The following is a 23,821-nucleotide window of genomic DNA, read 5'->3' as shown; positions in this document are numbered from 1 at the left end:
TAGCTGGGACTACAGGTGCCCGCCACAACGCCCGGCTAATTTTTTTTGTATTTTTAGTAGACATGGGCTTTCACTGTGTTAGCCAGGATGGTCTTGATCTTCTGACCTCGTGATCTGCCCATCTCGGCCTCCCAAAGTGCTGGGATTACAGGTGTAAGCCACCCTCCGACTGGGCCTATATATGTTTTTAAATGGAGTTATTCTTGGTCATTTGTAAACAGATTTTCGTTATTTACGTTATACATGGACATCTTTCCATGTTAATATAGATATGTAGGTTAGCCGTATTTTTTTTTTTTTTTGGAGATGGAGTCTCGCTCTGTCACCCAGGCTGGAGTGCAGTGGCACGATCTTGGCTCACTGCAAGCTCTGCCTCCCGGGTTCACGCCATTCTCCTGCCTCAGCCTCTCCGAGTAGCTGGGACTACAGGCGCCCGCCACCACGCCTGGCTAATTTTTTGTATTTTTAGTAGAGACGGGGTTTCACCGTGGTCTCGATCTCCTGACCTCGTGATCCGCCCGCCTCGGCCTCCCAAAGTGCTGGGATTACAAGCGTGAGCCACCGCGCCCGGCCAGGTTAGCCATATTTCTAATGACTGCCAATATTCTATTGTGTGAAGCCATATTTCTAATGACTGCCAATATTCTGTTGTGTGGTTCTATTAAAATTTTTTTTTGAAATGGAGTCTCTCTCTGTCACCCAGGCTGGGGTGTAGTGGCACTATCTTGGCTCACTGCAGCCTCTGCCTCCCGGGTTCAAGTGATCCTCCCACTTCAGCCTCCCAAGTAGCTGGGACTACAGGTGTGCACCACCACGCCCAGCTAATTTTTGTATTTTTAATAGAGACAGAGTTTTGCCATGTTGGCCAGGCTGGTCTGGAACTCCTGACCTCAGGTGATCCACCTGACTTGGCCTCCCAAAGTGCTGGGATTACAGGCATGAGCCACTGCACCCAGCCAAGAGATCACCTTTAATATAATAATTTAAGTCTTTTATTAACTGGACATGGTGGCGGGTGCCTGTAGTCCCAGCTACTCGGGAGGCTGAGGCAATAGAATCTCTTGAACCTGGGAGGTGGAGGTTGCAGTGAGCTGAGATCGTGCCACTGCACTCCAGCCTGGGCGACAGAGCAAGACTCCGTCTCAAAAAAAGAAAAAAAAATAATTTAAGTCTTCTAAGACAGATATCTAGCTTTTTCTCTCAGGGCTGTTTATAAATAGCAAGAGTGTAAAACAGTGTAAATGTTCAACAATGGAACAAAAGTTAAAAACTTTCTAATAGGTAATTCCAGCTACTCAGGAGGTTGAGGCAGGAGAATCGCTTGAACCCAAGAGGTGGAGGTTGCGGTGAGCCAAGATCGCACCATTGCACTCCAGCCTGAGTGATAGAGTGAGACTGCATCTCAAAAAGGAAAAGGTCATCTCTTAAAGATAATTGCTTTTGTCTTTGGTTCAAAATTTTGTTGTGACTTTGAACTGCTACTACTGTTTTCAGTATCCTCAGTCTCTCTTACTTCTCTTGCCTTGTTCTTCCTTTAGTGGGAGATTCTTCACAGTCAAGCTCCCAGTTGCTCTTGATCCTGGGGCCAAGATTTCAGTCATTGTGGAAACAGTCTACACCCATGTGCTTCAGCCGTATCCAACCCAGATCACCCAGTCAGAGAAACAGTTTGTGGTGTTTGAGGGGAACCATTATTTCTACTCTCCCTATCCAACGAAGACACAAACCATGCGTGTGAAGCTTGCCTCTCGAAATGTGGAGAGCTACACCAAGCTGGGGAACCCCACACGCTCCGAGGACCTACTGGATTATGGGCCTTTCAGAGATGTCCCTGCCTATAGTCAGGTAAGCTCAGGTGGAGTCCAGCCCATCCCTGTATGCTTCAGAGAATGTCTTGCAGAGTGACTACTGGTTGATAGGCTTGGGTGGTGTGGGGTGGATGAAATCTGCAGTCATTTCTAAGGTCACCCCAAAAGTGTTTAACAAACTGCAGTGAAATGACTTCATGGGGGTCTTGTTTCTTCTTTGGGGATCACAGGTAGAGGCTGGGGGTAGCATTTGGAGAGGTGGAATGGGTGTTGGGGGAGATGGAAGCAAGGCATTCCACGCAGAGGCAGTAAGAGGGACAAAGGCCTTGAGATGGTGTGGCTGGGCAGATACTGGGGTAGCAAAGCTCTCGAAGTGGTTGAGGGCCTTCCTTGAATGTTGGGCCTCAGTTGGAACTTGAAGAGAGAGGGAGCAATTAAGGCTTACAAAGATTTTGTTACTATGGCAAATTGCAAACATGCCAAAGTACAAAGACTAGTATAAACTCCTACACAGGTCACTTAGATTCAGTGGTTATCAGGTTACCATAATTAACCTACCTCTTTTTTTCTTTGGTGGAGTACTTAACAAAATTTTTTTTTTTAAGAGACAGGACCCTGCTCTGTTGCCCAGCCTGGAGAACAGTGGCATAATCATAGCTCACTGTAACCTCAAACTCCTGGGCTCAGTCCATCCTCCCAGCTCAGCCTCCCATGTAGCTGGAGTGACAGGTGTGCGTCACCATGCCCAGTTAATTTTTTATTTTTGTTGTAGAGACGGGATCTTTTTTGTATTTTTAGTAGACAGGGGTTTCATCATGTTAGCCAGGATGGTCTCGATGTCCTGACCTCATGATCCACCCGCCTCGGCCTCCCGAAGTGCTGGGATTACAGGCGTGAGCCACCGCGCCCGCCAGAGACGGGATCTTGCTTTGTTGCCTAGGCTAGTCTCAAACTGCTGGGCCCAAGTGATCTTCCTGCCTTGGTCTCCCAAAGTGCTGGGATTATAGGCATAAGCCATGGTCCCTGGCCTTTTTGCTAGAGGATTTTAAAGCAAATCTCAGCAGTCGTGTCTTTTTACCTACTTCCATACCATCTCTAAAAAATATGGATATTTTAGACATTTAAGATTTCTTTGCACTGGGTGCAGTGGCTCATGCCTATAATCTTAGCAGTTTGGGAGGCCGATAGGGGAGGATTGTTTGTGCCCAGGAATTCAAGACCAGTCTGGGCAACATAGTGAGACCTCATTTTTACAAAAAATAATAAGCTGGGCATGGTGACACACTCCTGTAGTCTCAGCTACTTGGGAGGCTGAGGCAGGAGGATTACTTGAGCCCAAGAGGTTAATGCTGCAGTTAGCTATGATTGCACCACCCCACTCTAAAAAAAAGATTTCTTTGCATCTCTCTGTGTGTTTAGAACGTGTCACCAAGGATGTGCAATCAAAATACTTTGTTCTAATGCTTCTTGAAATAATTGTTTCTTTGTTTTTTTTGTATTTTTGTATTTTTTTTTTTTTTGAGAAGGAGTCTTGATCTGTCATTCAGACTGGAGTGCAGTGGGGCGATCTCGGCTCACCGTAACCTCTGCCTCCTGGGTTCAAGCAATTCTCCTACTTCAGCCTCCCGAGTAGCTAGGATTACAGGTGCCCGCTACCACACCTGGCTAATTTTTGTATTTTTTGTAGAGACGGGGTTTCTCCATGTTGGCCAGGCTGGTCTTGAACTCCTGAGCTCAGGTGATCCGCCTGCCTCGGCCTCCCAAAGTGCTGGGATTACAGGTGTGAGTCACTGCGCCTAGCCTGTTTTTTATGTTTCAAATGTCAGTTTGATACATAGATAGGGCTGTTCGTTTTGGGTTGTTTTAAACTTTTAAGAACTTTTTATTAATGTAATTTTTTGAATATGAATACAACATGATTTCATAGTCAAAATTATAAATAACAAGTTATATGTAACAAAATTATATATAACAAGTTATATGTAACAAAATTATATATAACAAGTTATATGTAACAAAATTATATATAACAAGTTATATGTAACAAAATTATGTATAACAAGTTATATGTAACAAAATTATGTATAACAAGTTATATGTAACAAAATTATATATAACAAGTTATATGTAACAAAATATATATAACAAGTTATATGTAACAAAATATATATAACAAGTTATATGTAACAAAATTATATATAACAAGTTATATGTAACAAAATTATATATAACAAGTTATATGTAACAAAATTATATATAACAAGTTAAAAGGCCAGGGGCATATATATATGTACATATGGCCTTATATATATAAGTGCACTTATATAAGATATATATATTTATATGTATACACACACACATATATATATAAGGCCAGGTGTACCATTTTGTTTTTTATATATACATATATGTGTGTGTGTGTGTGTGTGTGTGTGTGTATCACAAGTTATAGGGCCAGGCGCACTGGCTCACGCCTGTAATCCCCGTACTTTGGGAGGCTGAGATGGGCAGATCACTTGAAGCTAGGAATTCAAGACCAGCCTGGCCAACATGGTGAAACCCCATCTCTACTAAAAATACAAAAATTAGCTGGGTGTAGTTGCATTCAACTCTAGTCCCACCTACTAGGGAGGTTGAGGCACGAGAACTGTTTGAACCTAGGAGGTAGGGATTGCAGTAGCCAAGATTGTGCCACTGCACTCCAGCTTGGGCAACAGAGCAAGACTCTGTCTCCAAAAAAAAAAAAGTTATAGTCAGAGAATTCTTGCTTCCAATTCTCCCGTTCATTTGTTCTCCTTGGTAACCATTTATGTTAGCTTTTGGTTTATTCTTCTAGTGTTTCCTTCTAAATGTATGAGGATTTGTAGTAAACATACTCATATTCCTCCATGTCTCAAAACATAGCTCCCTATTTGTTGCACGGTGGGGTTGTTTTTGGGGAGAGAGAGGGTCTCTGTGCCTCCTGTTGTGGTTGCAGAGTGCCCAGGGCCCATGTGCCCACTGTGAAGATAACAGCCTTGCCACTCTGAGCTGTGCTTTCTCTAACTGCATGATTTCTTTTACTTACTTAAAACTGAGTGAGAGTTCATATTGGGACACTGATTTGATTTTCCTCTACGCAGGCTTTTAAAAATATAAATATTTTGGGTTTTCGACTTTCCTCCATTTTAAGTTAACAGAACGAACGTTCATGAGAGGCTGGGCGCGGTGGCTCAGGTCTGTAACCCTGACACTTTAGGAGGCCGAGGTTGTTGGATCATGAGGTCAGGAGTTGGAGACCAGCCTGGCCAACATGGTGAAACCCCGTCTCTACTAAAGATAAAAAAATTAGCCGAGCATGGTGGTGTGCATGTAATTCTAACTACTTGAGAGGCCGAGGCAGGAAAATCACTTGAACCCGGGAGGTGGAAGTTGCAGTGAGCCGAGATCGCGCCATTGCACTCCAATCTGGACGACAGGGTGAGACTTTGTCTCAAAAAAAAAAAAAAAAAAATGGTTCATGAGAGACCATGTGGCAAAAAGGAAGATTTGAGGTCAGTTCACAACCACTATCGACACTATGGACATTTTAGTACCTGAGTCGTTTCTAAGCATAGGGCTTTTAAATGTACGTATTATGTTTAATGTCATATTATGTATAAAGTATTGTGTAATACCTTTGCCACTTAGAATATTCTCTAAACATTTTACATATTACTACCTTTGTCAACCTTTTTTTTTTTTTTGAGACAGGGTCTTACTCTGTCGCCCAGGCTGGAGTGTGGTGGTGCAATCTCAGCTCACTGCAACCTCTGCTTCTTGAGTTTAAATGATTCTCCCACCTCAGCCTCCCAGTAACTGGGACTTACAGGCATGTGCGACCACGCCTGGCTAATTTTTGTATTTTTTGGTAGAGACAGGGTTTCACCATGTTGGCCAGGCTGGTCTCAAACTCCTGACCTCAAGTGATCTACCCACTTTGGCCTCCCAAAGTGCTGGGATTACAAGTATGAGCCACTGTGCCCGGCCAGCCTGTAAACAGTTTTTTTTTTTTTTTTTTTTTTTTTTTTGAGACAGTCTCACTCTGTTGCACAGGCTGTAGTGCAGTGGCACAATCTCAGCTCACTGCAACCTCCACCTCGCGGGTTCAAGCGATTCTCCTGCCTCAGCCTCCTGAGTATCTGGGACTACAGGCGCCCACCACCACGCCTGGCTAATTTTTCTATTTTTAGTAGAGATGGGGTTTCACCATATTGGCCAGGCTGGTCTCAAACTTCTGACCTTGTGATCTGCCCTCCTTGGCCTCCCAAAGTTTCACTGTGCCCAGCCTATAAACCGTTTTTAAGTGGCTAACTCATTGATTTGATGTCTTAGAGTTTATTTGCCAAGTTTCTATAGTTAAATCTTTTTTTTCTATTTAATATTATAATATACATCTCTGCATATTATACAAACGTTATGTATTTTTTCATTCTCAGGATTTTCTGAAGTAATGTTTTTCAAATTGAAGGATATGAACATTTTAAAATCTCTTGCTGGTTGGGCACAGTGGCTCATGCTTGTAATCCCAGCACTTTGGGAGGTCAAGGTGGGTAGATTGCTCGAGACCAGCTTGGGCAACATGGTGAAATTCCATCTCTACAAAAAATAAAAAAAATTAGCTGGGCATGGTGGCATGCACCTGGAATCCCAGCCACTCATGGGGCTTGAGGTGGGAGGATTGAGGTTGAGACTGCATTGAGCCAAGATTGTGCCACTGTACTCCAGCCTGGGTGACAGAGTGAGACCGTTTATAATTAAAAAAAAAAAAAAAGAAAAACCTCATGCTGTATTTTGCCAAGTAGTTTTTCAAAAGATTTAATCAATTTTTTAGGATTCTAGCATGTGAAACTGCTGGTTTCCCTATGCCCTTGCTTGTACTGGCATTAAATGCTATCAAATATGATTATGAGTGAATTGTACTTTTAAAAATCTAGTTATAGAATGAATAAACTAGCGAATAAACTAGCTGTAAGAGCTAACAAAATAGATCTTGTCCTTTTTCATGGACTTTTCGGAAGCAAGGTGTGTTGGGCCTTATTGAGAGGTAGTATTTACCACATAGAAGAGTGAAATCAGGCTGGGCACGATGGCTGGCTGGGCGCGGTGGCTTATGCCTGTAATCCCAGCACTTTGGTAGGCCAAGGTGGGCGGATCACCTGAGGTCAGGGGTTCGAGACCAGCTTAGCCAACATGGTGAAACCCCATCTCTACTAAAAATACAAAAATTAGCCAGATGTGGTGGTGCACGCCTGTAATCCCAGCTACTAGGGAGGCTGAGGCAGGAGAATCGCTTGAACCCAGGAGGCAGAGGTTGCAGTGAGCTGAGGTTGTACCATTGTACTCCAGCCTGGGTGACAGAGCAAGACTCCGTCTCAAAAAGAAAGAAAAAAAAGTGAAGTCAGAACTTAGCAGACCTTGTATTGCCACTTAGGTTTATGACCTTGAACAAGATATACTGGAAACTGCCAGGGCTTGAGATTTTTATTTGTCAAATGGGGATAAGTAGTTCTTATTTCATCATAGTGTCTTGAGAATGAAATGAGATAATGCACTTATTTAGAACTCTTACAAAACTGCCTAATACATACAATCAGCTCCAGACACATTATTTTTTTGTGTCCTATTTTTTGAATTAATAATATATCATGAACATTTATTCCCATATGTTAGCAAGAAGTCCTAGTAAACATAATTTTAAAATGTTACATACGTTAGATACATCATAATTTACCCATTCTGTTGCTGATATATAGGTTGTCTCCAGTCAATTTGATTTAAACTAATGGTGCTTTCTCTGTTGCCAAAACTTTGAAATATTTGTTTCCTTCCTTCCAGGATACTTTCAAAGTACATTATGAGAACAACAGCCCTTTCCTGACCATCACCAGCATGACCCGAGTCATTGAAGTCTCTCACTGGGGTAATATTGCTGTGGAAGAAAATGTGGACTTAAAGCACACAGGAGCTGTGCTTAAGGGGCCTTTCTCACGCTATGATTACCAGAGACAGCCAGATAGTGGAATATCCTCCATCCGTTCTTTTAAGGTATGGAATGTTCAACTTGGACATTGTGAGAAACGAGGACTTTATCATAGCTACCTATTCTTTGCTTTTTGAAACTAGCTGAATATTTAGGCAGTTGTTTAGGATTGACTGATGTTCATCTTGTTGATTGGCAGTGTTAGAAACCAACAGAATCTTAAAAAATAGCCCCCCATATATATAAATAAGCCATTTTCTTTTTTTTCTTTTAGACAGAGTCTCACTCTGCCACCCAGGCTGGAGCATAGTGGCGTAATCTCTGCTCATTGCAGCCTCTGCCTCCTGGGTTCAAGTGATTCTCCTGCCTCAAACTCCTGAGTAGCTGGGATTACACGCGTGCACCACTACACCTGGCTAATTTTTGTATTTTTAGTAGAGACAGGGTTTCACCATGTTGGCCAGGCTGGTCTCAAACTCCTGGCCTCAAGTGATCCACCTACCTTGGCCTCTCAAAGTGCTAGGATTACAGGTGTGAGCCACCACGCCCAGTCTAAACCATGTTTATTTATTTATTTTTTTTTGAGACAGAGTCTTGCTCTGTTGCCCAGGCTGGAGTGCAGTGGCACGATCTCGGCTCACGGCAAGCTCCGCCTCCCGGGTTCATGCCGTTCTCATGCCTCAGCCTCCCGAGTAGCTGGGACTACAGGTGCCTGCCACCAGGCCCAGCTAATTTTTTGTGTTTTTAGTAGAGATGGGGTTTCACCGTGTTAGCCAGGATGGTCTCAATCTCCTGACCTTGTGATCCGCCCACCTCAGCCTCCCAAAGTGCTGGGATTACAGGCGTGAGCCACTGCGCCCGGCCTAAACCATATTTTTTAAATGAAAATTTGAATAGAAAAAGGAAAAGCATATTCATAGTACTGCACCACCCAAACACAGCTGACATTTTGATCTATTTCTTTGTTCTTTTGTAGTGCTTTTAAAAAACATTTTATCATATTGCATATACAGTTTTTAAATCTTTTTTGTCCCATAAATGAAATCTTATAAACTTTTTTTTTTTTTACTTATGTATGATAGAAGGGGTCAGTATGTGAACAAAGGTATTATCCCTTCCTCTCATGATCAAAATACACTGACAGATTTGGAAGATACAATAAAGAGTATCAGGTAGAAAAACCCTTTCTGTAACCGTACCATCTAGTAATTTGATGAAATTTCTTCTATCTTCTATCTTTAGTTTTCTTCTCTGCAAAATAACTTGCAAGATTGTTTTTACCTTTGTATTAAGTCTTCAGTGTTCACAAAGGTATTTGCATTTCCCTTAATTATTTACTGTTTAGAAGAATTTGGGTAGTTAGCACCCTTGATTGAGAAGTCGATGCAATTTCTAGAAATTTTGAAACCTTTGTGGGAAAGTTAGACTTTTTTAGGTTATGTTTGGGGACTATTTTAATTAAGTAGTACCATGTGAGGCTCTTGGTGCAGGAAGTCTTCTGTGTTTAGGATCATTTCCTCTCAGCTGGTTCCTGGAGTTTTAGAAGGGCATATCCACTCTCTTGCAGACCATCCTTCCTGCTGCTGCCCAGGATGTGTATTACCGGGATGAGATTGGCAATGTTTCCACCAGCCACCTCCTTATTTTGGATGACTCTGTAGAGATGGAAATCCGGCCTCGCTTCCCTCTCTTTGGCGGGTGGAAGACCCATTACATCGTTGGCTACAACCTCCCAAGCTATGAGTACCTCTATAATTTGGGTCAGTCTTCAATAGTAAGGGAGAAACTAACCTTTTCTTTAATTTCGTGAATTTTTTTTCTTTCAATTATCAGTCTTTATAGATGAGGAGTGTTCATTTGTCATTCTCAGGAAGGCTGGTTTATCAGGAACAACTTTTTATGAGTGGGTACGAGTTACTATTGTAAAAGTAATACATGCATTTGATAGTCAATCCGAACAGTATGTAAAAGTCTTCTTCTTACTTGCAGTTCTGTCATCAGATGGAACCACTGAAATTCCTTTAAATAGTTTTTGAGTTATTTAAAAAATGAAAATTCAGAGAATAATAAAAAACACTTTTATATGAACACCCAGAACTAATGATTGAAAACATTTTGTCATATTTTCTTCAAGTCTTTCTTTTTTTTGAGACGGAGTCTCACTCTTGCCACCCAGGCTGGAGTGAAATTGTGCGATTTTGGCTCATTGCAACCTCCACCTCCTGGTTCAAGCGATTCTCCTGCCGCAGCTTCCCGAGTAGCTGAGACTGCAGGCACCCGCCATCATGCTCAGCTAATTTTTTGTATTTCTAGTAGAGATGGGGTTTCACCATGTTGGCCAGGCTGGTCTTGAACTCCTGACCTCAGGTGATCCACGGGCCTCGGCCTCCCAAAGTACTAGGATTATAGGCGAGAGCCACCATGCCCGGCCAAGTCTTTTTTTTAAACCTTTTTACTGAAAAATAAGATAAAACCATACAAAAAATGTATAGCTCAGTGAATTATTATGAGGAAGACCTTGTGCCGCTCCCCACCCACTCCTGTCAAGAAATCAAAATTTGCTAGCTACTCAAAAAGTGTTCCATGTACCTCTTCCTTCTGAAAGTCACTGCCCCGACTTTGAGTAATCACTTTCTTGAATATCTTTGTAGTTTTATCACCCAAGTGTGTATCTCTACATACTATACCTTAGTTTTGCCTTTTTCAATCTATTCAATTTGCCTTATCTATTAATCTGCAGTTAACACCTACATCTGTTTTTCTTGGCTTGATCTCCGCTCACTGCAACCTCTGCCTCCTAGGTTCAAGCGATTCTCCTGCCTCAGCCTCCTGAGTAGCTGAGACTACAGGCACCCGCCATCATGCCTGGTTATTTTTTGTATTTTTAGTAGAGATGGGGTTTCACTGCGCTGGTTAGGCAGGTTTTGAACTCCTGACCTCAAGTGATCTGCTCACCTTCGCCTCCCAAAGTGCTGGGATTATAGGTGTAAGCCACTGTGCCAGGTCTGTTTTTTCATTTAAAACTTTTCTGGGAGGCTGAGGTGGGAGGATTGCTTGAGCTCAGGAGTTTGAGACCAGCTGGGTGGGGCAACATGGTGAAAACGGGTCTCTACAAAAAAATTTTTAAAAATGAAAAATTATCTGGCCCACATCTGTAGTCTCAGCTACTCGGGAGGCTGAGGCAGGAGTAACACTTGAGCGCAGGAAGTTGCCCTCTAGCCTGGGTGACAGAGCAAGACCCTGTCTCTAAAAAATAATTAAAGTTGCTTTTCTTTGCATTTGTGTTTTTTTTGAGACGGAGTCTCGCTCTGTCGCCCAGGCTGGAGTGCAGTGGCGCAATCTCGGCTCACTGCAAGCTCCGCCTCCCGAGTTCACGCCATTCTCCTGCCTCAGCCTCTCCGAGTAGCTGGGACTATAGGCGCCCGCCACCACGCCCGGCTAATTTTTTTTTTGTATTTTTAGTAGAGATGGGGTTTCACCATGGTCTCGATCTCCTGACCTCGTGATCCGCCTGCCTCGGCCTCCCAAAGTGCTGGGATTACAAGCATGAGCCACCGCACCCGGCGTTTCTTTGCATTTATTTTAAAGCATTATTGTTTGTTGTAATTCACTCTAATCCATCTTAATTAGCCTTAATTCCTAAAATGCCTCTTTTATTTCTAAATTTTTTTCCTGATTTCTATCATTTTTCTGAATTTTTCTTTTTGAGATGGAGTCTCACTCTGTTGCCCAGGCTGGAGTGCAGTGGCACGATCTCGGCTCACTGTAACCTCCCAGGCTGGAGTGCATTGGCACGATCTCAGCTCATTGCAACCTCCGCCTCCTGGGTTCAAGAGATTCTCCTGCCTCAGCTTCTGGAGTAGCTGGGACTACAGGCGTGTGCACCACGCCCAGGTAATTTTTTATTTTTAGTAGAGATGGGGTTTCACTATGTTGGCCAGGTTGGTCTCGAACTCCTGACCTCGGATGATCCACCCGCCTCAGCCTCCCAAAGTGCTGGGATTACAGGAGTGAGCGACTGAGCCCGGCCTGAATTTTTCTAATTATTTTTTTACATTGTTCTTGCATGACTTACATGATTTTATTAATACCTTTAGCTTGTTTTGGAATAGCAGGAGCAGTCTCCTGGTTCGTTTTTATGGGCGTCTTGCTGGCATGTTTTCATTTTCTTATAGGGATCTTCTTGTTTTCATCCCATTTTTCTTACATAACTTAATCTTTTTTTTTTTTTTTTTTTTTGAGACAGGGTCTCGCACTGTTTCCCAGGCTGGAGTACGGTGGCACAATCTCAGCTCACTGCAACCTCCACCTCCTGGGTTCAAGTGATTTTCTTACCTCAGCTTCCCAAGTTGCTGGGATTACAGGCATGTGCCACCACACCTGGCTAATTTTTATAGTTTTAGTAGAGACGGGGTTTCACCATGTTGGCCAGGCTGGTCTTAAACTCCTGACCACAGGTGATCTGCCTGCTTCTGCCTCCCAAAGTACTGGGATTACAGGCATGAGCCACTGTCTGTTGATCATTTTTAATGTGACCTTTCCGACGGAGGGATGGTTTAGAGTGGCTTTTGTACCTTCCCAGATCTCTGCTATTTTAGTGTGGTATACTGCAAAAACATGTGGCTTGCTTTCTGAGCTTTCTCCTGCGTGGTTTTTGAGCTCCATTGTCCCTATCATGCTCAATTTTGATTCTGTTGAGCAGTTTCTCCTCACTGTAGGGCACTGTCCCAGAAGGGGAGTTCTGCTCTCAGGGACTAGACTGCTGCAGACTCGTAGACCTTCTGCAGGCCCGTTTCACTCACCATTAGGCAGGGCATGACTGCTCTGAGTTTCAGCCACTCCTCACATTGGCCTGCTGTGCTCTCTAGGGAATCCCGGTTGTGTGTTTTGAGGTTCTGCTGTTCTCAAGCCCATCAGTTGCCCTGTTTCTTCTCTCTGCTTTCTCCTTCACAGACACTGATAACGTGAAGGTCTTGTGGCTGTCGGTGTTTTGACCCCCATCCCTGTCTCTGTGTTGTGGGGTTCAGTAGAGATACTTTGTTGCCTGGTTTTGTTGTAAACATAGTCCGTGGGTTTTTGGTTTTGCTGTCTAGTTGCTCTGTCTTTATGTGATCCCCTGTACTTATTTCTCTCCTGCCTATTTGATCCATTTACCACATCATTGCTTATGCTTGCTTGATCCTTCAGGTGACCAGTATGCACTGAAGATGAGGTTTGTGGACCATGTGTTTGATGAACAAGTGATAGATTCTCTGACTGTGAAGATCATCCTGCCTGAAGGAGCCAAGTGAGTGTGACTGTTCCTCTCCTTTGCACCCAATTTCTCTGGTTGTACCCTTGTGGTACCCTAAGGAGAGCCTATGTTCTAGGGGCACAGTCTTTGTGTCACTTTTCTCTAGATTTACTTTATCAGGGAACATCTACTTGGCCTCTCTTGAGTCACATGTCCACTCTGACTGCCAGAATGAGAGACCCCTTGATTTTCTTCCTGTGGGGAATGTTCCATAGTGGAAGAGTAGTTCCTTATGCAAATCCAGGCTGTGCTGTTTACCAGGAGAAGGGACAGTGGGCCTGGGCAGACAAAAGCAGGACATGTCCCCTGCCCTGTAAGAAGCTCTTATTCATGTGAAGAGAAAGAACATTCAGAATAGCTCGTGAGGCATCTATTCAAGCCTCTCAGGGACGCACTAGGTAGGATGTACAGGAGAGCTGTGTCAACTTTGTGACTCCAAGGAGTGGGGCCAGTACCTGTGAGAACTTGGGAGTGGAGGATTCAGAGGGACAGTTGTTGCCCCAACAGACAAGGGCTTTAAAACAAAGGGCTTTCTGGCACTGGCTCCCCTGTCTCAAGAGAGTGGGTGTTCTCCATAGCTGGGAAGGGAGCAGAGTGGAGGAGTGTGAATTTAGTGATCTCGAAAGGCCCCTTAGCCTTGGAATTCTCTGATTCTAAACCTGGTTTATCGATGTAGTTGGTTGGAGGCTGTATTTTATTCCCGTCTTCTTCCAGGAACATTGAAATTGATAGTCCCTATGAAATTAGCCGAGCCCCGGAGGAGCTGCACTATACCTATCTGGACACATTTGGCCGCCCTGTGATTGTTGCCTACAAGAAAAATCTGGTAGAACAGCACATTCAGGACATTGTGGTGAGTGGCTCCACTGTTTGCCTTCCATGCCATCTTCCCCAGACAGTGGGCTCTGGGGCCAAGAACTCACCCCCTGTCCCTCCTTGGGCTGGAGTCATTTGAGCTCATGGCGTCTTCTGGTCTTGGGGTGGGGCAGCAGGTCGAGTGGGCCAGTCTAGGTGAGTCTAGGCTCCCGTGTCCCTACAGCCCCGATGAAGCCCGTCCTCTTGCTTCTCCCAGGTCCACTACACATTCAACAAGGTGCTCATGCTGCAGGAGCCCCTGCTGGTGGTGGCGGCCTTCTACATCCTGTTCTTCACCGTTATCATCTATGTTCGGCTGGACTTCTCCATCACCAAGGTACCCTCTCAGCCTTCTTCCTGCTTGTCAAATTTTGTGTCCTTGGTAATAGTTCACCAGCTTGAGCACTGATCCTCACAGTGAGCCCAGGGCAGGATGCCATGGCCAAAAGACCCCTGCCTGTGCTCATCCTTGCCGAAAGGGTACTTTGTTTTTGTTGTTGTGGTCACCAGCACAGGAGGTTAAGTCCCTGCTTCTGTCTTGTTTTGGCTCTGGAGACAGAGTAACTTGGATGCTCAGTTGAGGCAGGAAAAACATGAAAAGATTGGTGCTTATTTAGCTGTTTTGCTTCTTGTTATTCAGTGGAACTTGGAGGTGGAACTCCCCTCTTAGTCCCCTCTCCTTCCCCCGCTCCCCCTTGGTGATTCCTTGTTGGGAGCAGAAACCACTGACCTGGCCCCATCAGCACCCTTCTCCCCACCCCCACTCTCTGCTCCCTGACAGGCTACCTGGCTCCTTGGTCCTCCCCAGGCTGCACTGCTATTATCCTCAGGTCATCCTCTTGGTCTTTTCTTCCTTCTTTCCTCCATTTCTCATTCTCTCATTGTTCCTTAGGGCTCTTGGCGCCATGCCCCAGGGTAGGCACTAGTACCAGGCACTTATTGTAGTCAGGTGGGTGAGGCCTGGTGGAGGAGATGAGCACAGCTGGTGCTTGAGGACTGTGGGAATGTGATGACAGGCACAGGGTGTGCTTTTTTTTTTTTTTGAGATGGAGCCTTGCTCTGTTGCCAGGCTGGAGTGCAGTGGCGCTATCTCCGCTCACTGCAACCTCTGCCTCCTGGGTTCAAGCGATTCTTCTGCCTCAGCCTCCTGCGTAGCTGGGACTACAGGTGCGCACCAAGGGTGTGCTTCTAGTGGGGCAACCTGGGAGGCCCCAAGGCTACCCTGAGGAGGTGACAGGCAAAGAAGGTGGGGAAGGGCATTCAGTTGGAGGGGCTGATGTTTGTGAGACAGCAGGGAGGGGTTTTAGTAGGACCTGTGAGCAAAGATGTTGATCCAGCCGAACTGTGTGGGTCCACTTATATGCAGATTTTTTCTTTATTCTTTTCTTTTTCTTTTTTTTTTTCCTGAGTCGGAGTCTTGCTCTGTTGCCCAGGCTGGAGTGCAGTGGTGTGCACTCGGCTTGCTGCAACCTCTGCTTCCTGGGTTCAAGCAATTCTCCTGCCTCAGCCTCTCGACTAGCTGGGACTACAGGTACGTGCCATCACTCCTGGCTAATTTTTTATATTTTTAGTAGAGACGGGGTTTCACCATGTTAGCCAGGATGGTCTCAATCTCTTGACCTCATGATCCACCCACCTCGGCCTCCCAAAGTGCTGGGATTACAGGCATGAGGCACTGTGCCTGGCCAGATTTTTATCAATCAAATGCAGATAGGAAATGCAATACTCAATACAGTGTTTGAGGGATCTGAAACCAAATATGTGGAGGGCTGACTTTTTGTATACTTGGGTTCCACAGGGCTGACTACAGGACTTGAGTATGTGCAGATAGTCGGAGATGGGGGGGGGCTCAAGGAATAACTGTGTGTGTGTGTGTGTGTGTGTGTGTGTGTGTAATTATTTCTGCTGAATCATTGGAGGTTAAGTTGTAGACATTGTGCCCCTTTACCCTTGAATAGTTGAGCATGTGTGTAGCCTGAGAACAAGGGTATTCTCTTACATAATCACAATACAATGATCAAATTCAGGAAATGTAATGTTGCTAAAAATCTGGTACAACAGCACGTTCAGAACTTTGTGGTGAGTGACTCCACTGTTCTGCCTTCTGTGCCTTCCTCAAAGAACGGGTAATGTAATTGTCTGTTAGTTAATTAATACTATTAACTGGCCAGTTAATTAGTACTGTTGACCAACATCCAGTCCATAATTTTGCTGACTGTCCCCTGATCAATCACAGCTCACCGCAGCCTCGAATTCCTGGGCTCAAGCCATCCTCCCACCTCATCCTCCAAAGTAGTTTGGGACTACAGGAGCATACCATCATGCCCAGCTAATTAAAAAAATGTTTTTTTTTTTGAGGCAAAGTCTCACTCTGTTACCCAGGCTGGAGTGCAGTGGCACGATCAGGGCTCACTGCAGCCTCGACCTCCTGGGCTAAAGAGATCCTACCATCTCAGCTCCCTGAGTAGCTGAGACTACAAGCATGCGCCATCATGCCCGGCTAATTCTTTGTATTTTTATTAGAGATGGGGTTTTGCCATGTTGACTAGGCTGGTCTTGAACTCCTGGACTCAAGTAATCTGCCTGCCTCGGCCTCCCAAAATGTTGGGATTACAGGTGTGAGCCACTGCACCTGGCCAAAATATTTTTTTGTAGAGATAGAGTCTCATTATGTTACCCAGGCTGGTCTTGAACGCCTGACCTCAAGTGATCCTCCTGCCTCAGCTGCTCAAAGTGTGGGGATTATAGGTGTGACCCACCATTCCTGGTCCTTTCTTTGTGTTTAATAACCTTGATATTTGTAGTGTAGAGACCAGTTTTATGGAATGTCCCTTAATTTTGGTTTATCTAATGTTTCCTGCTGATTAAATGGGCAAGACTGCTGTAATGTATATGCAGGGCACACTGACATTATCATCCTTGTTCACATCTATCTGTCTGCCTTATTGGACTGTGAAGTGAAATGTCTGCTTCATCTTTTTTTTTTTTTTTGAGATGGAGTTTTGCTCTGTCACCCAGGCTGGAGTGCAGTGGTGCGATCTCGGCTCACTGCAACCTCCACCTCCTGGGTTCAGGTGATTCTCCTGCCTCAGCCTCCTGAGTAGCTGAGATTACAGGTGCCCGCCACCATGCCCGGGTAATTTTTTTTTGTATTTTTAGTAGAGATGGGGTGTCACCATATTGGTCAGGCTGGTCTTGAACTCCTGACCGCGTGATCTGCCCGCCTTGGCCTCCCAAAGTGCTGGGATTACAGGCATGAGCCACCAGGCCCGGCTGGTCTGCTCATCTTTATGGCCCTAGTTTTACCTGTTGCTGAACCTGGTCCAGATTAGGTGTCAGTAGGGGTTTGACTCTGACTTTCCAAGAAGGTGGCATTTCTTTTTTGGATGGCTGGTGGTGGCAGATGTTCTTTGGGAGATAAGGTCAGAGTGGACCCAAGCCTGGATGTTGTCACACATGGTGCCTCTCCTTCAGGATCCAGCCGCAGAAGCCAGGATGAAGGTAGCCTGCATCACAGAGCAGGTCTTGACCCTGGTCAACAAGAGAATAGGCCTTTACCGTCACTTTGACGAGACCGTCAATAGGTACAAGCAATCCCGGGACATCTCCACCCTCAACAGTGGCAAGAAGAGCCTGGAGACTGAACACAAGGCCTTGACCAGTGAGATTGCACTGCTGCAGTCCAGGCTGAAGACAGAGGGCTCTGATCTGTGCGACAGAGTAAGTGTCGGGCATCACAGAGTTGCTTGGCTTGGGGCCCTCCATGCCTCACTGCTCTGTCTAGGGCAGACACTGGGCAGCTCTCTTGCTTACCTGCATGCTTGTGGGATGAGACTGCATCTGGCCATAGCTTTTCATGTGGTGCCAGTCCTTGTAGAGGAACAAGGGATTTTTGGGGTCCTGGTGTGAGCTCTGCCAGCCTCCTCAGCACTGTGTGCCCTTGTGGCCAGTATTGAGAGTAGCTGCATCCTCTCCTGGAGGCCAGACCGTTCTAGGTCCCAGGCTGCTTATGTTGTGGTACAATGAACCTAGACTTCAGAATCAATAGGTTTGAATCCAGGCTCTGATTCAGAGTTTGTAAACCTGGCCAAGTCACCTAACTTCTGTGCCTCAGTTTCCTCATCTATAAAATGGGAATGCTGTTAGCCTCTCATAGGGGTTGTGAGTGTCAAATGAGTTAATGCATGCAAAATACTCAGAACCCTGCCTGATACAAGCTATGTAAAGGAGTTACCTGTAAATGAGGACAGTAACCTTTTCGCAGAGGTGCCCCTCAGAGTCACTGACTCCCCTGTCCACTCCCTGGCATTCCCTCTCCTCACCCTGTGTGAATTTCCTCTTAGCACCTACCACTTTTTTTGTTGTTTGTTTTTGAGACAGGGTTTCACTCTGTCGCCCGTGCTGGAGTGTAGTGGCGCAATCTCCGCTCACTGCAAGCCCCACCTCCAGGCTCAAGCGATCCTTCCACCTCAAGTAGCTGGGATCACAGGTGCACACCACCATGCCTGGCTAATTTTTTGTAGTGATGGGGTTTCGCCATGTTGCCCAAGCTGGTCTTGAACTCCTGAGCCCAAGTGTTCTGCCTGCCTTGGCCTCCAAAGTGCTGGAATTACAGATGTGAGCCACTGTGCCTGGCCCACACCTACCACTTTCTGAAACAATTTATTCTTCTACTTAAGTGTTAATTATATGTCAGCATCTGAGGGCAAGATCCCTTATCTGTCCTTAGTGCTGTTTTCTGGAACCTAGAATTGTGCCTCGCGCCATGGCTTACTAAACATTTGTTGAATGTTGAATGAATGTGACTATACCAGTCCTCAATGTGACATACAGTAGGTGACGATGGCTGTCACCTCCCCTTCCCTTGCCATTGATCTTTTGCCTAATTGAATCCCTGGAACTAATTTGGCAAGCTGCAGGGAGAGAAGTGATGTTCATAGAGGAGCTGCTCTATGCCAGGGGGCATGACAGGTGCTGCCAAGTAGTTTCATACTCAGTCCTCAGAGTCCTAGAACGGAGATGAGGCCCAGGGATGGTGCAGGGCTTGTTCACAAGGGCGTAAGAACAGGGCTTGTGGGTGGTGAAGTTGGCATTTGAAGCCAGGCCTATCTTCCTCCATAGCCAGCCCTGCTGCCCTGGGACACTGTGCTATTGGCTGCATTTGTGGCTGATCCCTGTGGAGCTCTGGGGTCTGTAGGCCTGGGAGATGGTGGGGCCTGCTGAGTGGGGTGGGAGGACCGCTCACAAGTCCTGCCCTGCTTTTGCCTTGGCCAGGTGAGCGAAATGCAGAAGCTGGATGCACAGGTCAAGGAACTGGTGCTGAAGTCGGCGGTGGAGGCTGAGCGCCTGGTGGCTGGCAAGCTCAAGAAAGACACGTACATCGAGAATGAGAAGCTCATCTCAGGAAAGCGCCAGGAGCTGGTCACCAAGATCGACCACATCCTGGATGCCCTGTAGCCCCTGCCCGCATCCTCCAGGGGGCCCAGGGGGCCTGCACTTTGCGGTGGCAGGCAGAGTGGGTGGTAGTGGGAGGTTGTGCATGGAGGCCAGTGAAAGCTGACATCTGTAAAAGGCCTTCAAGGAAGAGAAACCAGGCCCTGCCTCAGGCAGTGTAAGCTTGCCGTTTGTCCTTAAATCTTTCCTTTTTTTTTTTTTTTTAAAAAAAAAGAAAACTTTAAAAAAACTCCCATTAAAAACAAAACATCTTTGTGTTTTGAACAAAGGAATTTTCAATATTTGACTGGTATTCTGTTCTGAAGTCTAGGATATTTTTTCAGTCTATAAAGCCCCCTGTTTCATGGCCTTCTAATTCCTGATGTTTGGGTATTGTGTGAGTGCATGTGTGTTTTTTTTTTTTTTTTTTTTAAAGCGTGTGTGAACAAATGGAAATAAAGCAGGGACTGTGAACATTTGTTTTTGGTCTGTTGAAAATCTCTCATAATTTCATTCTTAATTTTGGGAATAGTGATTTTATCAAGTGCTTTTTGTTCATTAAATAATGGATTTGCTTCTCAGCAGGTTTGCAAGGCAAGCATTTACATTTTACATATTAGAACACTGAGGTATTCTAGTACCAGGGTGTTGAAAGAGGTGAAGTGGCTTAGGTCACAGAATGGAGTAGTGGAGTGAGGCCTCCATTTTTGTAGTTTTTGCATCCTTCCTGTGAGTCATGTTTTACTCAGCATCAAGGAAACAGTAATGAGCAAAGCAGAGATGGTTCCTCTCAAGAGGCAAGAGATTGAAAGGTCATGTGGGGAATCGACAGTGCCAGTGAGTGCCAGGCTTTCTGCCCCTCTTTCCTCTCTGCAGGAGTTCACTCCCTGTCTGCACCTAATGAATTCCTGCTCAGCCTCAGGCAACACCTTAAGGTTACTGTGTCAAGAAGCCATCCATGGCCTGCCACACTCAGTCAAGTCCTGTGGTACCCTCTTGTTTTCCTTTGTACCTATTCTCTACCTCATATACCACAGTTGGAATGTGTGTGATTACTGAACTAGCTTCAATAGGGCAAGGGTTTTATCTGATATGCCCATCTTTATGTTAACAGGTAGGTGTTCAGACCAATCTGACATGTAGTTGGGTTACTGAATGTTTGCATGAGTGGCTTACAAACAGCTTAAATATTGGCAGGTGGGTTGAGGGACTACTGGGAAAGTCTGTAGAAGACCAATTGTGAGGAACTGATGCTGAATTCTGTTTCAGACATGGCAAAATGGAGGTGCTCGGGACATCCAAGTGGGAATGTCCCTGGGCAGGTGGATATTCAGGCCTGGAATTCCAAGGTCTGGTGTGGAAGTGGTAAATGTGGGGCTGCTGGGCCTAGACATGGTTATGGAAAAGGTGAGAAGGAGACAGGGGACAGTGCGCTAGAAGGGTGTAGAATAAGAAAAGATCCAGAACTGAATATTAAGACAACAAAGTAATAGTGGCCACCTGTGTTGACAAAGACCAGGACTCTCCTCACCTGGGACAAGAAAGACCAGGACTGTGGTGTCATGAAGCGAAGTGGAAGAATGTTTCCAGGAGTGAACCATCTGAGGCTGAAGAGACCAAGCAGTGCCTTTTGGCTGTAGGAGTGGATCACTGAAGCCTTTTACCCATTGGTGACTTGAGAACTGTGTTGGTGTGGGGATGGGATTTGGACGGAAGTGAGGCTTTCTTTGAGTCCTGACAATGCATTTCGCAAACAGGCTGGGAAAGGGATGAGTGAGGGCCTTCAGGAGGATGTGCAACGTGAATGTTCTGCTCTAAGGTGGGAGACACCAAGTGTGTTGAATGCCATTGGGAAAGATCCAGTTGAAAATGAGAAGTTGAACATAGGGATTAAGAGATTGTGCAGGAGGAAAATAGGGGATCCAAGGACAGTGGAAGGATGGGAGGAGCAAGAAGGAAGACCCTCCAGAGTGGGGCTCTGCAGTCAGATCCCTGGATGGAAATCCCAGGCCTGCCGCTCTCGGTGACCTTAGGCAAGTCTTTCCGTGCAAAATGGAGTAGGGCTGTTACCTGCTTCCTAGGATGGCTGTGTGGGTCACATGCGGTCATAATGCAAGGTGGCCTATAGCAAATGCTTGTTAAACAGCGACGGTCTCGCCGAGCTCTGGCCTGAGCCGGGGACGGAGGTTGGTCCTGTCCTGGGGGTTGGAAGCCGTGGAGGCCACGTTTAATCTGTGTTCACAGTGGTGTGCCCGTGGACCTGGCCTCACGCACGCCAGGCCTTGGGAGCCCCTGCGGGAGGGTGCATACCCTGACCTGCCAGAGAGGCGTCCGCCGCAGCCCCTGCTTCCCTAGGGAACCCCCGGGCGGCTGTGCCTCACGGAGGGGCCCTGCTTTACCGCGGCTGCATACCACCTCGGGCCATTTGGCCAGCTGCTTCACCAGCTCTCTTCATCCTCTTACTCTCCCTGAAACTTTTTCTCCGTTTTTTGGAGCAGTCAGAAAGCTTGGCCGAAACCAAGAGAACTCGCTGGGCCCGCGTGCAGGTTGGTGGGCGCCCTCTGCTGGGCCGGCGGGCCTCGCAGGCCTGAGGAGCGAGCTGCGCCTGCGCCCTGGTGTCCCTTCGTAACACTGCGACACGTCACTAGGGGGCACCGGGGAGTATGGGCGAACACGCAGGCGCAGACGGCGGGCTCGGGCTAGAAAAGTCGCGCATGCGTGGGGCTGCTCCTAATTTAAAGGGAGCGCGGCTCCAACATAACCAAAGCCAATTCTCCGGCTGTGGCGCCACCTACGGGTGTGGGCTCGTAAACGGCCGCCTCTGGCCGGACTAGGACTGGGTCTGGGGTCGGCGGCCTCAGGACCACTGGGCTGCTGAGGGGCTTAGCCATGGGGACCTGGGCTCTCAGCTGCCCTGGAAGGCCGCAGGGCTAGCTGGGCTGGCCAAGGCCGGTGGCTCCCCCAGCATCCTGTGCTGGGTGCATCCCTGGGCCCAGTGGGGCATCCAGCGCTGCCCTCCCCACCTACGGCCTTCCAACATCAGTTGGTTGCTGGGGCACGTTGCCCTAGGCCACGTGCAGCCCTGCGCTTCCCTGATCCTCGGTTTCCCTAGTAGTAAACAGGGCCTCAGTTTCCCTCTTGTAAATCTCAGGGAGGAGGTGAAGTGGGGCCATCCAGTGTAAAGCTCGGTTCAGGCTGGGCATCCCTTGGCTCAAGGTGACATATCCCAGACACCTGATATCTCTCACTTAGTCTCAGACCCAGCGTACCTTCTCTGTGGCCCTCATGTGGCCGTATAGGAGTGGCCCACCCGCTCCCACTCCCATTCAGATCCCCAGGCCACAGTGCCTTTTGTCCAGCCTTGGCCAAGATGGCTGACCCTAGTGGCCTGGCCCTGGCAGCCTCCATGGCTGCAGCTTTGGGATGTCTCTGTAGTCATAGGTGGCCTCATGGCAGGCCCCCAGCCTTGAACCTGGACCCTGGCTCAGGGAGGGGAAAACACGGCTGAAGAAGGGCTGGGTGTCACTTTCTCTCTTCCATTTGTCTTGAAGGCTGTCATGGGAGAAAACCCCAAAGGACCCAGTGCGCCCTCACAGTTTCACCACAAGTATCCTGACCGGGCGTCTGGTGCCGAGCTGATAGTGCAGGCCCCGGCCGCAGCCCCGCCGGAAGCCCATGCTGTCAGCGGTTGGGGGCCGCAGGCTCAGACAGGAAATGCCCCCGAGTGTACCCCAAGGCCCTCTGCAAAGGCCTGATGCTTTGGATGAGGCCTGGCGCCATTTTGAAGCTGGGCCTGACTCTGGGACTCTGGCCTGGTTCTGTGGCTCGTGGCCTGGGATCTGGGGACTGCTTTGTCACCTGCCTGGACAGGTGTAGGAGATGACAGGGAGGGAAGAGAGAACCTTCCAACTGGGCTAGACCTGAAGCGAAAGCTGAATGATGCAGCCTGTCCCCTACCATGGCCAAGCCCTTCCTGGTGCCCCCAGCCCAGCCCTGTAGGGTCTCAGCTTCCATCAGGCCGTTGGTTCCATATGCAGTGTGACAGGCCCAGGACTAAATGCAGGGGACACAGAAAGGAGCAGACAGCAGAAGTGCTGGGCACCAGGAAAGGCAGGCTGGAAGGGAGGGCCATCAGGAGGGGCCATCGCCGCAGCTGAAGGATTTGCCTGTGGGGGATGGTGGGGAGGGAGGAGCCCAGACTCCTTTTTTGACTTCCACTCAGGAGATAGAATCCAGAAAGATTTAAGACGAGTGTCTCAGTCTGTTAGGGCTGCTGTGACAAAATACCATAGACTGGGTAGCTATAAATAGAAATTTGCTTCTTACAGTTCTGGAGGCTGGGAAGTCCAAGATCAAGGCACTGGCAGATTTGGTGTCAAGAGGTCCTGCTGCTTGGTTCAAAGATAGCACCTTCTCATGTCCTCACATGGT

The 23,821-nt window shown here is 46.9% G+C and overlaps 1 protein-coding gene across 1 annotated transcript in view; it reads left to right on the top strand.

Annotated features, from left to right (window-relative positions):
- The window catches only part of RPN1 (ribophorin I), a 32,845-nt gene extending 12,976 nt beyond the window's left edge, over positions 1-19,869 (top strand). The window contains exons 3-10 of the mRNA XM_055259519.2: positions 1,539-1,845; positions 7,665-7,874; positions 9,377-9,569; positions 12,997-13,096; positions 13,817-13,955; positions 14,175-14,294; positions 17,432-17,677; positions 19,232-19,869. Coding sequence (XP_055115494.1) covers positions 1,539-1,845; positions 7,665-7,874; positions 9,377-9,569; positions 12,997-13,096; positions 13,817-13,955; positions 14,175-14,294; positions 17,432-17,677; positions 19,232-19,414 — 1,498 coding nt within the window. The 3' untranslated portion in view covers positions 19,415-19,869. The remainder of the gene's footprint in view (positions 1-1,538; positions 1,846-7,664; positions 7,875-9,376; positions 9,570-12,996; positions 13,097-13,816; positions 13,956-14,174; positions 14,295-17,431; positions 17,678-19,231) is intronic.
- Positions 19,870-23,821: the final 3,952 nt, after the last annotated feature.

Source organism: Symphalangus syndactylus, chromosome 21, assembly GCF_028878055.3.
Source record: "Symphalangus syndactylus isolate Jambi chromosome 21, NHGRI_mSymSyn1-v2.1_pri, whole genome shotgun sequence".
Classification (NCBI taxonomy): Eukaryota; Metazoa; Chordata; class Mammalia; order Primates; family Hylobatidae; genus Symphalangus; species Symphalangus syndactylus.
The sequence above is the reverse complement of the archived record's forward strand: the minus strand, read 5'-3'. Positions and strand labels throughout refer to the sequence as shown.